The sequence below is a fragment of the Octopus bimaculoides genome, chromosome 7 (assembly GCF_046866305.1).
Source record: "Octopus bimaculoides isolate indiv1 chromosome 7, ASM4686630v1, whole genome shotgun sequence".
In the NCBI taxonomy this organism is placed as follows: domain Eukaryota; kingdom Metazoa; phylum Mollusca; class Cephalopoda; order Octopoda; family Octopodidae; genus Octopus; species Octopus bimaculoides.
Window position 1 is genome coordinate 47,036,207 of NC_142934.1, and position 17,909 is coordinate 47,054,115.

The 17,909-nt window shown below is 36.6% G+C and overlaps 1 protein-coding gene across 2 annotated transcripts in view; it reads right to left on the minus strand.

Moving 5' to 3' along the window:
- The window catches only part of LOC106880807 (uncharacterized), a 55,174-nt gene extending 44,625 nt beyond the window's left edge, over window positions 1-10,549 (minus strand). For both annotated transcript variants that reach the window (XM_089355259.1, XM_089355258.1), the window contains exons 1-4: window positions 10,436-10,549; window positions 7,664-7,766; window positions 3,836-3,927; window positions 2,000-2,084 (exon numbers count right to left, since the gene is read on the minus strand). In XM_089355259.1, coding sequence (XP_089211385.1) covers window positions 2,000-2,084; window positions 3,836-3,927; window positions 7,664-7,766; window positions 10,436-10,487 — 332 coding nt within the window. In that variant the 5' untranslated portion in view covers window positions 10,488-10,549. The remainder of the gene's footprint in view (window positions 1-1,999; window positions 2,085-3,835; window positions 3,928-7,663; window positions 7,767-10,435) is intronic.
- Between the last annotated feature and the right edge of the window lie 7,360 nt (window positions 10,550-17,909).

Sequence of the window (17,909 nt, forward strand, 5' to 3'; positions counted from 1 at the left end):
AACAACAGGATCTGTGGAGCATGAAGAATTGGATTCTTCATCACAACAATGCAACCTGTCACCGAGCTCTCCTTGCATGTGAGTTTCTTGCCACAAACAACATGGTATCACTTCCGCACCTGCCACATTCACCAAATTTAGCACCTGCTGACTTTCATCTCTTCCCCAAGATGAAAATGCAGCTCAAAGGTCACCATTTTAACACTGTTGTCAAGATCCAGAATGAATCACAGAAGGTCCTCAACTCACTTACAGAAAATTACTTCCAAGCTGGATTTGAAAAGTGGCAGAGATGCTGGGACCTGTATATTGTTGCACAAGCTGACTATTTCAAAGGCGTTGATGTTAGAACTTAGGTAGACAGGTTATTTTTTATAACTAGTCCAGGAACTTTGTGATACCACCTCGCACAGAACAGTTAATAAAATTTAGTAATCTTGTATGTTACACAAGGGAAGAGGAAACTAATTATTTTAGGAGTGTCTATTCATTTAACACAAAGTATCAGGTTATCCCATAAGTTCTGTCCGATTTTACCATTTTTAAAATTGTATGAAATTTAATAGTATTTTAGATTGTCTAATGGAATTAAAAATTATTTTTATGCATTTGTGTACATTTAAACTAATTAAATATTATATTACAGAATAATAGAATTAAAATTTCTTTGATTAAAACACTTTCTAACATGGAAATATCCAAAGAGCATTTCAGGCACATAATGCTTTATGAGTACAAAAAAGGAAACTCTGCAGCCGAAGCGACTTGAAACATACACTCAGTTTCCGGGAAAGAATGCTTGAATGAAAGAACTTGCAGAAGATGGGTTGCAAAATTCAGAAGTGGAGAGTTCAGCCTTGCAGATGAAGATCAAACAGGACATCTAGTTGAGTTTGATGATAAGCTCCTTGAGGCATTACTTGAAGAAAATCCTGCATTATCAGTTGAAGAATTGGCAATAACGCTTAGTTCAAACCATACAACTGTTCATCGTCATATTCAACAACTTGGAAAGGTTCCTAAATTTGGAAAATGGGTGCCTCATGAATTGTCCGAAAGCAATTGCAAATCCCGAGTTCACATCTGCTCTTCTCTCCATTCTCATGAACTCATTTCACCCTCTTTGGATAAACTTGTGACTGGTGATGAAAAATGGATCTTCTATCAAAATGTTTAATGTCGTAAACTGGCTTGGTAAAAGGGAAAAAGCTCAACCACAACTGAGAAGGGAACTTCATGAGGAAAAAATTTCTCTCTATCTGGTGGGATTGCAAAGGAATAATTCACTTTGAATTGTTACCACCTAATGCAACAATTAATGCTCAAGTCTACTGTCAGCAATTAGAGCATTTGAACCAAGCTTTGAAGAAAAGAAGACCCACTTTAGTGAATCAAAAAGGAGTAATGTTTCATCAGGACAATGCGCGACTCCACACTGTAAAGATCACACCACAGAAGATCGAAGAGTTTGGTTGGGAAAAAATTACTCATCCACCTTATTCTCCCAACCTTGCTCATTCAGACTAACATTTGTTTTGTAGTTTACAGAATCATTTGAGGGACATAACTTTTGCAAGCCAGGAGGTGGTCGAAACTGACATTTCAGAGTTGTTCGCTTTGAAACCAAAAGAGTTTTACATTGATGGGATTAAAAAGCTTATAAATAGATGGAAGGATATATCTAGAAGGATATATCTAGAATCACAATAATCAATGTGCCATTGCCTTTTATACAAGCAGTAGAGTGTGGTTTTTAAGGATATTTAGCTACTGTTACTTGAAGGTCAAAAGACCACACAAAGGTTCCCTTACTGGCTTATCACCATGGCAGTAGAAGAGACAAGGGGTCTGAGTGAGAGATGAAGGATGTGGAGAGGAGGAGGATAAAGAAAACATAGGTTAATAATTAGCAGGTAGTTGTAAGGCTTTGGTGAATAAAAGCTTATATAAGAAGCAGATGACAGGCTTCATCAAACTGAGTAATTTTTAATAAACTTACGAGCAGTAAGAACCATTATTCTTTATCATATCACTGTGTACTTCAAGTTTGCATGTTACCACCTTAGTGAGTTCACATTTACCCTCTGGTAAAATAAAATAAAATTAAGATCTCATGTTACAATTTAAAATTAAACAACATAGTATTTTATAATATGATATTTTTTAGTCACTCTCAAAAGTCGCTTTAATGAAAAATTGTTGCTTTTTTTGTTTCGCTTCGTTTTTGTTTGACTTCGTTTTTTTCCTCTTTTTTACATTTAGATCTATATTTTAGATCAGTAGTTCTCAACTGGGGTCCTTATGAACTTTTGCGGGGTCCACATAAGATTTTGTAGCTAAAATTTACATGCAATAAAGTGGTTATACTTTTACAGTACACAAAATATTTTAACAAATTTTTTTTTTAATACAGTTCCAAATAATATTTAATTATGAAAATATTGAAGGATTTTTTAAAACATTTTATGCTTAGGAGGGTCCATGCAAGTAAAATAGGAACCAAAGGGGTCTATAGATAAAAATTAATTGAGAAACACTGGTTTAGATGAAGTATTAAAATATGTTTAAAACTGTCACTAAAAGTAATTCAATTTAATTCGATATTTTAACCATTTACATTTGACAATACAATATTCATGCATGTGTACTTAAGTATGAGAAAGAAGCATGCCAAGAACTGATCAGAACATTATATGTTCACAAAAACATACACACACATATACATATATACACACATTATGCATGTACACACACACACACACATACTCATAATGTTCTGATCTTTTATTTGCCCTCTTCTTTCTTATCCCAAAGCATAAATTATGATGATCATGTCATGGGGTGTAAATGTCCACTTTAATTCTAACAGAAATCTGTTCAATGCATAAAATATTCAAAGTAAATGTGAAAACAAGACTGGAATTGATTTGTTAGGTTTTATGAATAGATTTTCTAGATCATGCAAGGTTTTGGGTCTTATAAGCATCAAAGACTGAACTTTTCCTCAGCAAACTCAGAATTTGAACTCAGAATGCACTGCAAGTAAACACTGACATAAACACCAATGCTAGTCCAAATAAGGCCATCACTTCGTTTTACTGTTTTACTATATGCGCTCTATGCTGACTTCAAATGCTAAAAATGATAGTGAGATTATTCATCGACTTGGAAAAGTCAATTGCCCTTTTGAAAAATCGATTCCAGTACCCCTAAAAAGATCGAGATGTCTCACTTAAAATAAAGATTCAGCTTGAAATAATGAGTGCTTTCAAAAGTCTCTCGGCTTCATAAAAAAAAAAGGAAAGAATAGGTAAGTATAACACTAAATCCCACTTTAAAACAAAAGCCTGCTTTTTCATGCCCATTGCTGAGGGGGTGCACTGGATGGCACTAACTTCTTACTATTAAATGTTGCACCCTAAGATTTAGAAAATTCAGTTTACAAAAAATCTTCCTGCAATACAAATTAGTCCCCACCCAGAATATTCTGAAGCACCCACAAGCACCAAAGTCTGGCAAGAGGCCAGTGCTCCTTACTACTTGTAGAAATTGAATACATAGGTGAATCTTATTGTCCATAGCAGAATGAATGGAGACAGTGACACACAAGAGCCATAATGTAATCTGAGTAACCACATTTGCAAGATTAAACACGGTCTCTTGCTTCATATGAGGGTCTATCAGTTGCCATGATTTAACTTTTATTTTTATTAATGTCAAGCAAAATAAATACTCAATATATTAAAAGCTAATCATATTCAATCGGCAAAAAATTTTCAATACACATAATCTGACCCCACACCCACCCTGCCAAACTCTTTTATTCCTTACTTACCACAGGCTTCCTTTATGGCCATAAAATGACCAGCATATCCTCGTAATTTGCAGCGAGACACAACAAGGCACTTTGCAATATCATGGTAGACCCTTAAACAAGACAGTAAAAAGCAATATAACATACATACATACATGTGTGTGTGTGTGTGTGTGTTAACTGAACCTGATAAGCTAGCTTTCTGTAAGATGGCTATGAAACTTTAAGTTGCATAGGGCTGCTCAGATTTGCTTATCAGTTGCTTGACCTTAACCATTTGAGTATGTCCCTGAATGGCTGATGATTTGTGCATCTCTGATCATGAGCAAGAGTAGTGAAGGAGCATCATAGCCATGTGTTGAGAGGAATTCTTTGGGGTTTGAATAATTCACCCCTGGAAACATGGGTGTTCATTCATCAGCCTTAAACAACTATTATTTAGGGACATTTTGAGCTGGATGGGCTACTGAACCTGACGAAAATTCTAATTGGGTCCCTGTAAGCTCATGTGTTATTTATTTTGATATAAGATCATCATGTCATGCATATATGGTTGTCATGCATACGCCCAGTGTACCCTTATCATATGGGCAGTCATGATTGGCTATATTGGGCTTCGTATATTTGTAGCCCAGTGTCACTTTGATGGCATGCATTGTTCTCTCACTCAATAATAATAATTTTTTCTACTATTGGCACAAGGCTTGAAATTTTGGGGGATGGTGCTAGTCGATTATATTGACCTCCAGTGCATAACTGGCACTTATCAATTCAACCCCAAAAGAGTGAAAGCAAAGCCAACCCCAGCAGAATTTGAACTCAGAATGCAAGTATAAATGAAATACTGCTAAGCGTTCTGTCATGATGCTAACAACTCTTCCAGCTCACTTTCTTGAAGGTGAAAAGATAGATAAATACAAAATAGATTGGCTATAGAAAATGAAAGTGAAGATAGTGCCAATTATTGTTGGTTCCTTGGGAACAGTATCAGAAGGCATCAAGAAGAATATAAAATTAATTGGAATAAAGTGCCCAGTAGAAATGTTACAAAAGGTTTGCCTCCTTGGCACAGCCAGAATAATCAGGAAAGAATTAGATTTCTAAAAAGAACAAATAGCATGGTACTGTAGGCTGCAGGTAGTAAGCCTGTTATGCATTTAAGACTCCAGGAGCTCCAACAAAAGATGTGATAAAGAGAAAATGATAATAATAATAATAATAATAATAATAATAATAATAATAATAATAATAATAATCGTTTCTTTATTAGCCAGTAGGACCAACAAAAATAAAATTGGACATTACAAAATATGAAAGACAAAGTGAGGTTACATAAAGTGTCATGTAAAAAGTCGATAACAATGAAAATTATAACATAGAAAATTCCTAAAGGACGCATGCAACACAGGGCTACTTATGGAGACTCCACGAAAAATCTGGAAGTGTCCTGGCCACTAGTGCAAGAGCCCTTTGCCCATCTTCCTCTCTCTCTCAGCCTTGGATACTCAAAAGTGCATGCTCAAATTAGGTCCCTTGACACAGACCATTTTCGTCACTTCACCCACCTTTTAATAAATTTGCTGGAAGTCAGCACTTCTCTCTCAGCCCTCACTTTCCTTTTCAAATGGTATCTGAAAAAGTTGATTAGGCGTAGGCCAAACAGAAAAGTATCTGTCTTCAACCCTTTCAGTCTAGAGCACCATACAACCTCTTTCGCTACAGCCACAAAACAGGGAAATTGCCTTCGCTTGCCAGACAAAGGAAGGCGGCAGGGCAATCTTCATGATGGAATCAGCCGACAAGCAGACATATCCTATATGTAACAGCAGGTGTTCAACATAAAGTCATATATCAGATATGATGGGGCACGGTTTCATCACTCTGCACAGGTCTGACAGACAGCACTTCCATACCTGTAGAGTATACCTTGAACAGGCAAAGTCCCCTGGTAGCACTGCCAGGCCAGGGATTTCTGGAAGTCATTCATAGGCCCCAGCCTGAAAGTCCTCCAGAACAGATTGGTGAGTTGAAATTCATTGATACCTAGAATTCTCTCCGAGAATGTCATTGTTTCATTTCACCACAAATCTTCTATACAAACACCATAGTAGAACTTCCACTAACCACATTACCCGACTGGCTGAGGAACATGAGCGCCTGTTGACACTCAAGGTGCCAGACACCCAGGCTCGGTCTACACTTGATCCAAGATTATGGTTCAGTCAAAGAAATGAGCTGCAGGAATGTGAGTCTGACAAACGGCAACCACACCTGCTCAACATCATCGAGGAAACACTGGATGTGCAGCAGCCTTAGTGCATGTCTGCACATCAATAGCCATGGTATACCGAGCCCACCAATCATAGGGTGTTGACAGCAAATGAAGCACCTCATCAGTGGGGTCCCTCCCTTCCATTAGAAGTAGAAAAGCAAACACTCCAGCTTGATCAGGTATGAACTAGGTTAAGGCACAATGGTGAGGTGGTAATAAATGACAGAGGCGACATATGTGTTCACCACCTTTGCCTGACCTTTCAAGGATAGCTTCCTCTCAGTCCATTTCTGGGTGAGACTGGCTACCCTGCTTGTCACTTCACTCCAGTTCTTCTCCAGTTGGAGGTCCAGTCCGAACCAGACCCCAATCAATTTTTCAGGCCTGACTATCCAATGTCCTACAATGCTGTCAGTCACACACACACACACACACACACACACACACACACACACACACACACACACACAACAGTTAATTGGAGTCTGGACAGCTTCTCAGCTGGCCAGCTCCTGTCCAGCCATCCAACCTATGCCAACAGGGAAAACAGACGTTAAACAATGATAATAATGGTGATATATAGACTGTTGTAAGTCAAAAGTTTTGCAACATTTTTGTAACTTATTTCGTTTATTCGTTAAGTTCAAACAAAAGCAGCCTAGCATTCAAAGTGGAGGCCATCGTGTCCTACCATTTGAAGTCACATTTCTGCAAGTTCTTTGATCTGACACTGGTACTAGTTCTTGTCCTTTGAGGTGAAGAACTCCTTCACTTAAGCTTCCGCATCCTCTTGGTTGATGAAGTGTCACATGTACAGGAAACAGCCCATGTTTCACTGCCATGTAGCATGGCTGTTCAGACAAGCATCATACTATCTATCTTTCAGTCTGCAGAAGAGGCTCTTTTTTTTCCAACAAAGGTAGAAGTTATCTGAACTTTACTCAGCCTATTCCTATTCTAGCAGCTAAGCTCTCAGAACATCCACCTCCACTGCTGACTTGGTCATCTAGGTAATGGAAGTTGTCCCCTATACTAATTTTGGTTCAAATTGAAAGTGTGAAACTATTTTCACTTTCTAATGAAACCTCATCGTTGTAGAGCAGTGTATTTCAAATAACTATAGCTGGTTGTTGAGATAACTTAGAAAATATGTAAATGAAAATAAAGTTTATTTTGTTGCCAGAAGGTTACAAATCTTTTAATACCCCATATGTCAAAATCAGCAACTCAGTTTTCGAATGCATAAGGAACATACATGCACACTCACACACACATGCACGCGAGCGCACGTAAACTGTCTCTTATACATATATATATCTTCATACAAACATATATTCATATATGCTTATATATATTGCATGCATTCTGAAAATACAGACTTTAAATAGAACACTGGAAATATTAAAACTTCACTTAAATCCAACAAGTAATTTTTATGTTTTTCATGTCTGAATTCCATCGATGGAATTTTGCATCTCTAGTCGCAAATCAGCCTCTTCTTTATAAAAGGAATTCAAAGAATTGTATAAGAGAGGGAACATAAATAATACCTGTGAATGCTTTTAAGATATTCTTACCTACATATCTTCTCTTTACTATCCTTGGCTTCTGACAAGTGTCTAAATTTCGACAAGCATTTCCGTAATTGTTCATCAGAACATGTGGCGGATACTTGGGCAGCTACAAAAACATTAGTGTTCAAAGGAAGAAAATTCAATAAGTAGTTGAAGAATTGGATTCAAATTGGTAGGTAATATATAAAGACAACAAAATAGAAACCATATCAAAATTCCAATTGCAAGCTGTATATGAATCTTCTGGTTCACCATTGTAAATGTGATATTCTACACATGAATATGTAGTTAAGTTCGAAAATATATTACGTTACGTTACGTTACGTTACGTTACGTTACGTTACGTTACGCTACGCTACGCTACGCTACGCTACGTTACGTTACGTTACGTTACGTTACGTTACGTTACGTTACGTTACGTTACGTTACGTTACATTACATTACATTATATTATATTATATTATATTATATTATATAAGGTGTAAGCATGGCTGTGTGGTAAGAAGTTTACTTCCCAACCACATGGTTACAGGTTCAGTCCCTCTGTTTGGCACTTTGAGCAAGTGTCTTCTAGTATACCCACAGGCCAATTAAAGCTTTATGAGTGGATTTGGTGGACAGAAACTGAAAGAAGCCTATCATAGATGTATATATACATTATATATATATATATATATATATATATATATATATATATATATATATAATTAAGATTCAGTTGAAGTAGGTACTTAAAATGAGGCACCAAGGCAGATTGGTATAGTCCACACAGCTTGAAGTTAGGCGAACAACAAGCAAATAAGTAACAAGGCTGTAATGTACCGATACCGGGACATCCTTTTTACTTATTTGTGTTTATATTTATATAAATAAGGATAAGATCTATATTTAAAATATTGATCTTATCAAGTGGTCAGCATGGGAATAAAAACCATCAAAGGTAATAATTATTTAAAATTATAATACAGGGTATCAAAAGATACCACCACGCTGAAAAAAATAGCAGTCAAATCCTGACTTGACTGCTATCTGTGTTTATATGTATGTGTGTGTGTGTGTGTGTGTGTGTGTGTGTGTTTATATGTATGTGTGTGTGTGTGTGTGTGTGTGTAAAGGCCTGCAGCCTAGTGGTTAAAGTGTCGCAACACGATAGTGAGCTAGCAATTTCGATTTCCAAAACGGCGTTGTTTTAAGTTTTTTGAGCAAAACGTGCCAGTCTGTCTCAAGGTGGGGAATGTTGGCCAAGCCAGTATGGTGTGGCATCATTCGAAAGCTGAAAAAAAGCAAGGATGCACATTGTGACCAGAGGTGTGTAACAACACCTGATAGTTTTATTTATATATACATGTATGTATGTATGTATGTGATAGTAATTTTTATATAATTGTAAATATTATGTTATTTGCAGCATTAAGTTTTTCTCACTGGTTTCTGTAGCATTAAGTCAGGTTAGGGATCAATCTAATCTTTGTTCCTCTGTATGGTAAGACGAGATGATCACAATCGGAATCTATCAACCTGCCTGAGACCGCACAGGTTCTATGACATATCGAAATCGAACTAAATTCGACGACTGGCACCCATCACATAAAAGCACCCACTACACTCTCGGAGTGGTTGGCGTTAGGAAAGACATCCAGCTGTAGAAACTCTGCTGGATCAGATTGGAGCCTGGTGTAGCCATCTGGTTCACCAGTCCTCAGTCAAATAGTTCAACCCATGCTAGCATGGAAAGCGGATGTTAAACGACGGTGATGATGTTGAATGTTATCTACATTATAATCTACCGTCAATATTCTTTGCTAATTTGTTCCAGACACCAGCTTAATGGTGGTACTGTTATTTATGACATCGTTCGTGCGTTTGTTCTGATTTTAGCTTTAGGGTTTTAGGGTTAGGGTTCGGGTTTGAGAGTTAGGGTTAGGGTTAGGGTTTTAGGGTTAGGGTTAGGGTTAGGGTTAGGGCTATGAGTATTTTTTGTCAAATTTGGTGAAAATCTGTTCAATACACCACCACAAATTTTTCACCAAGTTTGGCAAAAATACTCATAACCCTAACTCTAAACCCGAACCCTAGCCCTAAAACCCTAAATCTAAAACCAGTACAAACGCACGAACAATGTCCTAAACAACAGTACCGCCGATAGTTGTTGACAAACAACGGCACTAATTTTATTCAAAGGAAAAGATCCCATTACACCGCCACAACGTGTTGTTGACAAACCACAGCAGTAATTGTTTTCACCTCAATAAACGTCAGTGATTGGTTGAAATTACCGAAATACGACAACTTTTAACATGAAATAACTTCGAATATAAAATTTTTTCTCTGTTCTATAAAGACAAAATATACAAGTATACGAAGTTTTAAAGTGTTTCGGTAGAAAACACTAAATAAAAAGTGGTGTACGCCAAATCAGAAAGATCCGTCATGGATCAGAAATATCTGTCATAAATCTATTCAATTACATCTAGATTAAGTTGAAAGAATACTTAACAATCCCCTAAAGGACGAACCGTTCGCACCTTGTCACAGGCCGTACACTGTGTCACCGGTCAAGGCAGAGTTAATGAACGACTCCGTCACCCAGCACTATATAACACATATATATTTATTTATCTATGTTATGCATCGGCAGCTGATAAAATTAAGTAGTAGACTGATATATATATCGGAGTTAACGCGATCGACTAAAACCTTTGAATGTGGGGTTCCAGCATGGCCGCAGTCCAATGAATGAAATCACTAAAGGAGTAAAATAATGAAAGAACTTACCCGCAACAAAAACGGCAAAAACTACGAATAGTTTCAGCATACTGAAGTACATAAGTTTTTGACAAGGCAAAAGGAATTCAATCTCTCTTTGAAGAGAAGAAAGTAAGTGATGGTGTCATACTTAGATGATAGCAGATATATATAGAGAAAGATTGATGGAAATTGTTTGTTCAATAAATGCATTTTAAAATAAAACCCTAAACAAATTTCACTAAATATTTATTTGTCTGAGGATTAAATTTTATTGATTGTAAATATTTACGAATTGCTAATAGGTTTTTCTGTTTGCAATACGTGGTTCAGAGAAACACGATAAATGAAATCTTTTCCTTTTCTTTTTTTAAATATTGTGTCTCGAATATTATTTGGTTGATATTTACACAAGTTTCAGTTTATAAATCAATAGTATACGTATGTTTATTACAAAATATTTCAAAGTTCCAGCAAATAAAACACTCTGCTACGATGAGAACAAAAACAACAGCATGATGCGAACTTGCACGATGGTGTCAACAACACAAGACTTTTTACTCTAACACTGATATTTGAACAACCGAAGTTACGTGTTGTTTGGGATACATAACAACGCCTGTGATAAAATAGGGAAAGAAAAAAACAGAGGTTACATTTTGATCCTTTTTTTAAAACCCTTATATGTTAAATGGATGAGAGTGCCAAAAGATGAGCTGACCATCGAATAATCAGATCTCTCCTTCATCTGACTCTGAGACTTCCAATCCGAAAACCGCAACCCTTTACACGTCTTGACATTTATGCCCTTTCCAGTCCTAAAAAGCGTGCTCAGCTTCAATGCGGAATTCAAGATCAGCTCCCGCCTATCCCAGATTTTCCGATGCTTGACTTCACCCAAGAGGAAATCAACAACCTGTTATGGGGATAATAACAATAATAGAACACCTCTGCCACGTGACGAGTGGTATGTGCTAGTCATTACAAATACTGTGACGTCGGGAAATCGGTGGGATACGGTTATAGATAGTTGTGTTTTACTTGTCTAACTAACTATACTGCTATACCGGAGTGGACGTTATAGCAGACCGACGTTGGATTCCAGCAGTGGTGACGAGGGATTAACAAACTCACGAGGGATTAACAAACTCACGAGGATTAAACAAACTCACGAGGATTAAACAAACTCACAACGAGTTACGAAACTCACAAAAGTTCTCTGTGCAAATTTTACGGTATATAAAAGCGTAAAATTGTGGAAGATATATTGGCCGGTTTGCTCGAGTTGCAAAATAATAACAACAACAACTACAGGAACTAAAAGCAGCTGCAGAAATAACAACAACAATTTCTATTACAGCAACTACAACTGCAAGAGTAACAACAACAACAATTACTATTACAACAACAAATGCTGAAATTAATGAATAGCAAGTCGTCAAAAAATGCTAAAAAGATGTCGCCACATTATGTTATAAACTCAATAAAGGAATTTAAGTATGAACTAGAAGAAGGAGTTACCTTCGAGGCGTACTATAGAAGATACGAACAGATCTTTATTAAAGAGGGCATAGTTCGGGACGACGATATGAAAACGCGTCTAATCCTAAAAAGACTGGCAGCAGAACATGGATATTACAGCAATTTCGTACTCCCGGAAAAAAAACCTTTTGACGTAAACTCTAGAAATACAATAGACATTTTGCGTAAAACTTTTAGCGAGAAAAGCTCGTTGTCCAATACACGCTGGAAAAAATAAAACAACGACGGGGATTACATCACATATGCTGGTAGAGTTAACGTAGAATGTGAAAAGTTCAAACTGGACGAATTAACGCCAGACATGATCAAGTTCCTGATATTTACTCAGGGATTAACAGCAAAAAAAGACGCAGAAGTAAGAATAAGAATTCTCGCTAAGCTGGAACAAAATCAAACTGTAACCTTGCAACAGGTGTCAGAATAGTGTGAAAGAAGAGTAAATTTAAGACACGACACAAAGAAAATTCAGCATAAAGATTGCTCCCAAGTGAAACAAGTAGAATAGAAATCAAGTGTGTACTTAAATACAGTACAAAAAGGACAAAAATCAGGAAACAAACCCATGTTTTGCATGTGGAGGTCTACACATGAGAAAAAACTGCCCATTTAAGAAAGTGGAATGCTTCCGTTGTGGTAAAATTGGACACGTAAAAGCGCAGTGTAAAACCAAGATGACAAAACGTTGGAACAAAAAAAAATAATAAACAAGATGTTGAAAGAAAATGTTAATGTGACAAAGAGGAAATTTGTAAATGTGAAAATTGAAATTACAAGATTTAAAATGTAGTTAGACACCGGAAGTGATATTTCCATTGTAAATGAGTGAACCTAGAAGTATATCGGTAAACCAAAATTAAGTAAATCTACAAAAGTAGCACACGGTGTTATGGGTAAAAGATTGTATTTTGTGGGTGAATTTGTGTGTAATGTGACATTTCGTGACCAAATGAAAACGGTAAAAGTATATGTGTTAAAAATTCAGTTAACCAATTCGGCACAGAGTGGATGGAACTATTCAAATTGTGGGATACGCCCATAAGTGCTTTGTGTGGGAATATAGTCGGTTCAATCGAAGGTTCGAATGCGGCTGAGGGATTGAAACGAAAAATAAACATTTATTTCCATATGTTTTCTCGGATGAACTGGGCTGCTGCGCGAAAGCAAAAATTGTAGTAAATCAAAGTGCAACATCTATATTTAAACCAAAACATAATGTACCGATCGTGACACTAGAACAGGTAAATAAGGAACTTCAAAGGCTTGAAAGCCTAGGAATAATCGAAAAGACAGACCACTCAGATTGGGCAGCACCTACGGTCTACGTAAAAAAGAAAAATAAGTTAGGAGTGCACAGATTTTTCAAAGGGGTTGAATGATTGCTTGATCTCACATAACTACCCATTGCAGAGTCCTGACGAAGTGTTCGCAAAATTGAATGGAAGGAAATTCTTCCCAAAATTAGACCTCTCTGAGACATATTTACAAATCCAAGTAGAAGAATGCTCACACTTATTAGCCATTAGTACACACTGTGGTTTATTTAAATTTAAGCGGCTTCCCTTCAGTATAAAAGTGGCCCCTTACATATTTCAACAAGTAATGGATACAATGCTGGCGGGCAGTGATTTTGCTATCGCCTACTTAGACGATATCCTAATAAAAAGCGAATCACACGAACAGCATGTAGAACACGTTAAAAGAGTATTCGAAACGATAAGAGAATACGGTTTTAGTTAAGTGAAGAAAACTGCGAGTTCTTTCTGAAAAAAATTAAATAAATACTCGGGCCATAGAAAATAGATAAAAACGAACGGAAACTGGATTCATCTAGAGCAGTTGCGATAAAAAATATGCCCGCGCCGAATAATGTGACTATGTTATAAGCGTTCTTGGGAGTAGTAAATCACTACCAGATTTATATCCCCAATATATACAATGTAAGGGCCCCGTTTAATGATTTGTTAACGAAAAATGCAAAATGGTGCTGGACTTACAGTGCCAGAAGGCATTTGACGAATTAAAAAACATTTTAACACAGAACTTATCATTAACGTATTTTAATCCGAAGCTAGATATTATATTGGTTGCAGATGCGAGGGATTACAGTGCAGGAGCAGTGCTTCTGCACAAATATGACGATGGGAGTAAAAAGGCTATAGCCCATGCGTCACGATCGTTATTACCAGTAGAAAGGAGCCATAGTCAAATAGAAAAGGAAGCGTTAGCAATCATATTCGGAGTGAAAAAATTCCAAAGATTTATTCATGGAAGAAGTTTCTGTCTACACAATAATAAAGAATATTAGTAGTTATCAGTTCATCGAAGAATAAAAGAACATATTTAGTGAAAAATAATAGTGGTTAGCGCTTTCATGATCAGAGAGTTAAGGAACTCCTTACTAAAAGATAATAGCAATTCGCAGTTCCATTGTTGAAGGATTAAGGAATATCCTCAGTAAAAGATAAAATAGGCTACTACTTTCATCTTTGAAGAGAAAGTTAACACATGTCACAGGAAACTTTGTAAATATCATAAGTAAACTTGCCAAAGAATGTGGTGCAGAAGTAAATCAGCGAGTTAATTTCCTATCTGATACCATACAAAATAAAATCCTAGAAGCATATGCTCATAACACGTTACATGAGATCAGAAAAATGATTGAAGATTCTATGTTTATTGGTATTATATGTGATTGCTCTGGCATGGAACAAGAATCAGTTATTGTTTCTGAAAACCAAGATGTTCACGAAGATTCTCCCGACTGCACTTCGGTGACACTAACTAACGTTATTCTCCATGTTTTCTGTTGTCTAAACATTTAACAGGTCTCAAAATTATGCTGCTTTTGCCTTTGATGGTGCATATACAATGAGTAGAAGCATTTCATGCATACAAAAGAGATTAAAAGACGTTTCCTGGCACATATTTTGTACATTGCGGAAGCCAATCTCTGGACCTTGTCCTCCAAGAAGTTGGATCTACGGTTGCCATGGTCACCGATGCATTGAACTTTGTTCACCAAATTATCATTCTTCTGATAGCGCTATGGACAAGCCTTTGTGATAAAAATGTCATGTTGCATCAAGTGAGTGAATGTTCAGCACACTTTGCTGTTTGAAGACCTGACTCTGTACCACAATGACGCAACATCGTCTGACATACTGTCCTGTAATGTATGTACATAAAAACTTGTGCAAGGAAAACACTTTGGATATGTTCTTGGAAGACCTCATCACCCAAACGAACGAAGAATTTTTGGAGTGATTTGAAGCATCATTTTTTTATATATAATAGCAAAAAATATTATTATACCTGTGTTTGATTTGATATTAAGATAGAAAAAAACTCGGCTTGGTTTGTAAAAAGATTTTGGATCTGAGTTTGCACCCCCCCTAAGCAAATTTCGTTCCCGGGCCATTGTATGTAAGTGTAACGTATTTCTGCGAAAATTTACTTTGAATTGGGAAAATCTTTCGTGGAGACTTTGTTAATATTGCAATAAGTCTATGGAGACGATTGTATGCGCTGTTTGCAATGTCACAAATGGTATCAGTTTCTTTTGAAATTGGGAAGAACATCCACTGGAAACTATTGCAAATCTTGACGATTTGTCATGACAACGGACACCGATCATTTTGCGGAAGTGCGTGATGTGGTCCATAAAAAATCCTCACCTGACTCTGTTCAATTTCGTCTGATCCACACTAAAAGTACCGAAAAAAATAGGCATTTATGGAAGCTCGTGCATCATATTTTTATAAGAATAATGTAGGTGCGCCATCGTGTTGTAACAAATTTTGTGACAACGCGATACTTCTTCAATTTCCAATCTAAATGTTATTCGCGAATTCTGACAGATCAACGAAAGCAGAACAGGATCACAGACTATTCGGAGTTGTTAGATTGTTAGAATGCAGATGAAAATTTTCTGAAAAGTGTCGTAGTAGGTGACGAAACGTGAGAGCTCGGCTACATCGCCCCCAAAAAATAATAATAACAAATAAAAGTTGTTGCAACGCGTTGAATTATCGTCATCCCAACCAAAAGAAGCATGTCAAAGTCGCTCGAATGTGAAAGCGATAACAATAATTTTTTTTTCAATTAGAAGGACATCGGTCATCATGAATTTGTACCACGTGGTCAAATAATCAATAAATAGTTAATAAATAGTTTTCCTCGGATGTCCTGAAGCGATTGAGAGAAGAACAAAGAAACAAGCGGCCTGAGGCTCTTCCTTCGCTCAGAAAAATAAAAACTGGATGCTGCACGACAAGAACGTACCTGCTCGCGCATTACTCCTTATCTGTAGCTTCTTGACAAATTAGGAAATTACTCTCATTCCGAAGCCGCCCTGGTCCCTGAGGACTTATTTTCTTTTCAACGTTCAAATCCACCCAAGAAGGTTGCTGATTTCAAGCGAAAGAAGATATCGAAGAAAATTCACAAAGGGAACTGTACTCTAACTTGCACTCTAAAACAAGTTCCATGATGAGTCCTAAAACTGGAAAAATTGTTGAGAGCAATGTGTCAACATTAGAAGGTAACATTTTGCAAAAGACTCGTCTTATTACGTTGTAAGTAAAACAAAACCTTGATTGTTTACTTTTAAGTTCTGTTGGACAAACCTCACTCACACACGCCCACACAAACATACACATAGATACACACATGCATACAGGCATGTTTGTATATATATATATTTACATATTTACATGAATATCTGTTTGTCAGTATGTATGTATGTATGTACGTATGTATGTATGTATGTATGTATGTATGTATGTATGTATGTGTGTGTGTGTGTGTTTATGTGACTGTGGACATGGTGAGGTATCACCTTTAGTCGAAGAAATCAACCCCAACATTTGTTCTTTGTAAGCCTAGTACTTATTCGATCGGTGTGCGGTGTGTTTTGCCAAACGTCTAACATGTATATGTATGCTTCTATGTATGTATGTATGTATGTAATGTGAAATAATAATTTCATTGTTAATAGCTTCACTATGTATATATTATATACGTAGTGAAAGTATTAATAGTGAAACTATTAAGACTGAAACTGTTATCTCACATTACATTAGAGATGTTATTGTTTCACTTTTGACACATAATGCCGAAACAGTCTAAGAGATTGCCCGGGCTTGCATGGGCAGGAAGTTGAAATCTTTTTTGGCGGGGGGACCCATGACACTCCATGCACCCTTAGTAGTGTATGTGTAGAATTTGAATGAAATCGGTTGGTTTGTTCTCGAGTTTTAGTGATGCACACATAGACAGACAGACAGATAGACAGTCTCACTTTTATATATATAGATGAGCGGGAAAAGATGTTTGGTTATTTTTCTCAGAGTAGATGACGTGGCTGTCACTGACCACTTACCTGATTTTTTTTGCCTTGTTTAATTAGATGAATGAGAGAAAACAGTTAACTTTCATTTGTCAGGAGCAGCTGTCAATGAATTTACGACCTTCCGACACACACGCATACACAGAGGGAAGATGCACGTATATATGTGTGTATTTATATATGCATATATAAGTGTGTATGTATGTATATATACATATATGCACGCGCGTGTGTGTGTGTGTGTGTTTGTGTGTGTGTTTGTGTGTATGTATGTATGTATGTATGTATATTGTGTCCATCTGACTCAGGTTTTCGTTGATTTATCACTAGTCATCCGTTCGTGTCTAGTATTGCTATTTTTAGTTTCCACAAAACATTTCGTCAACACAAAATTAAAAAAAAAAAAGTAACTCCGAAAGCAACATAAACTTTTTTTTATTTTACTTTAATTTTTTTTTCTCTTAAAATCCTTTTGGTCATCATCATTAACCACACTGACGTATATCTCCACTCTACCTAACACTAGAATGAATATACATTTTTAGTCACACTTACTGGCGGCTTATCAACACATACGAAGGGATGCTGAAAAGTTCCTGGCTTTGAGTAAAAGAA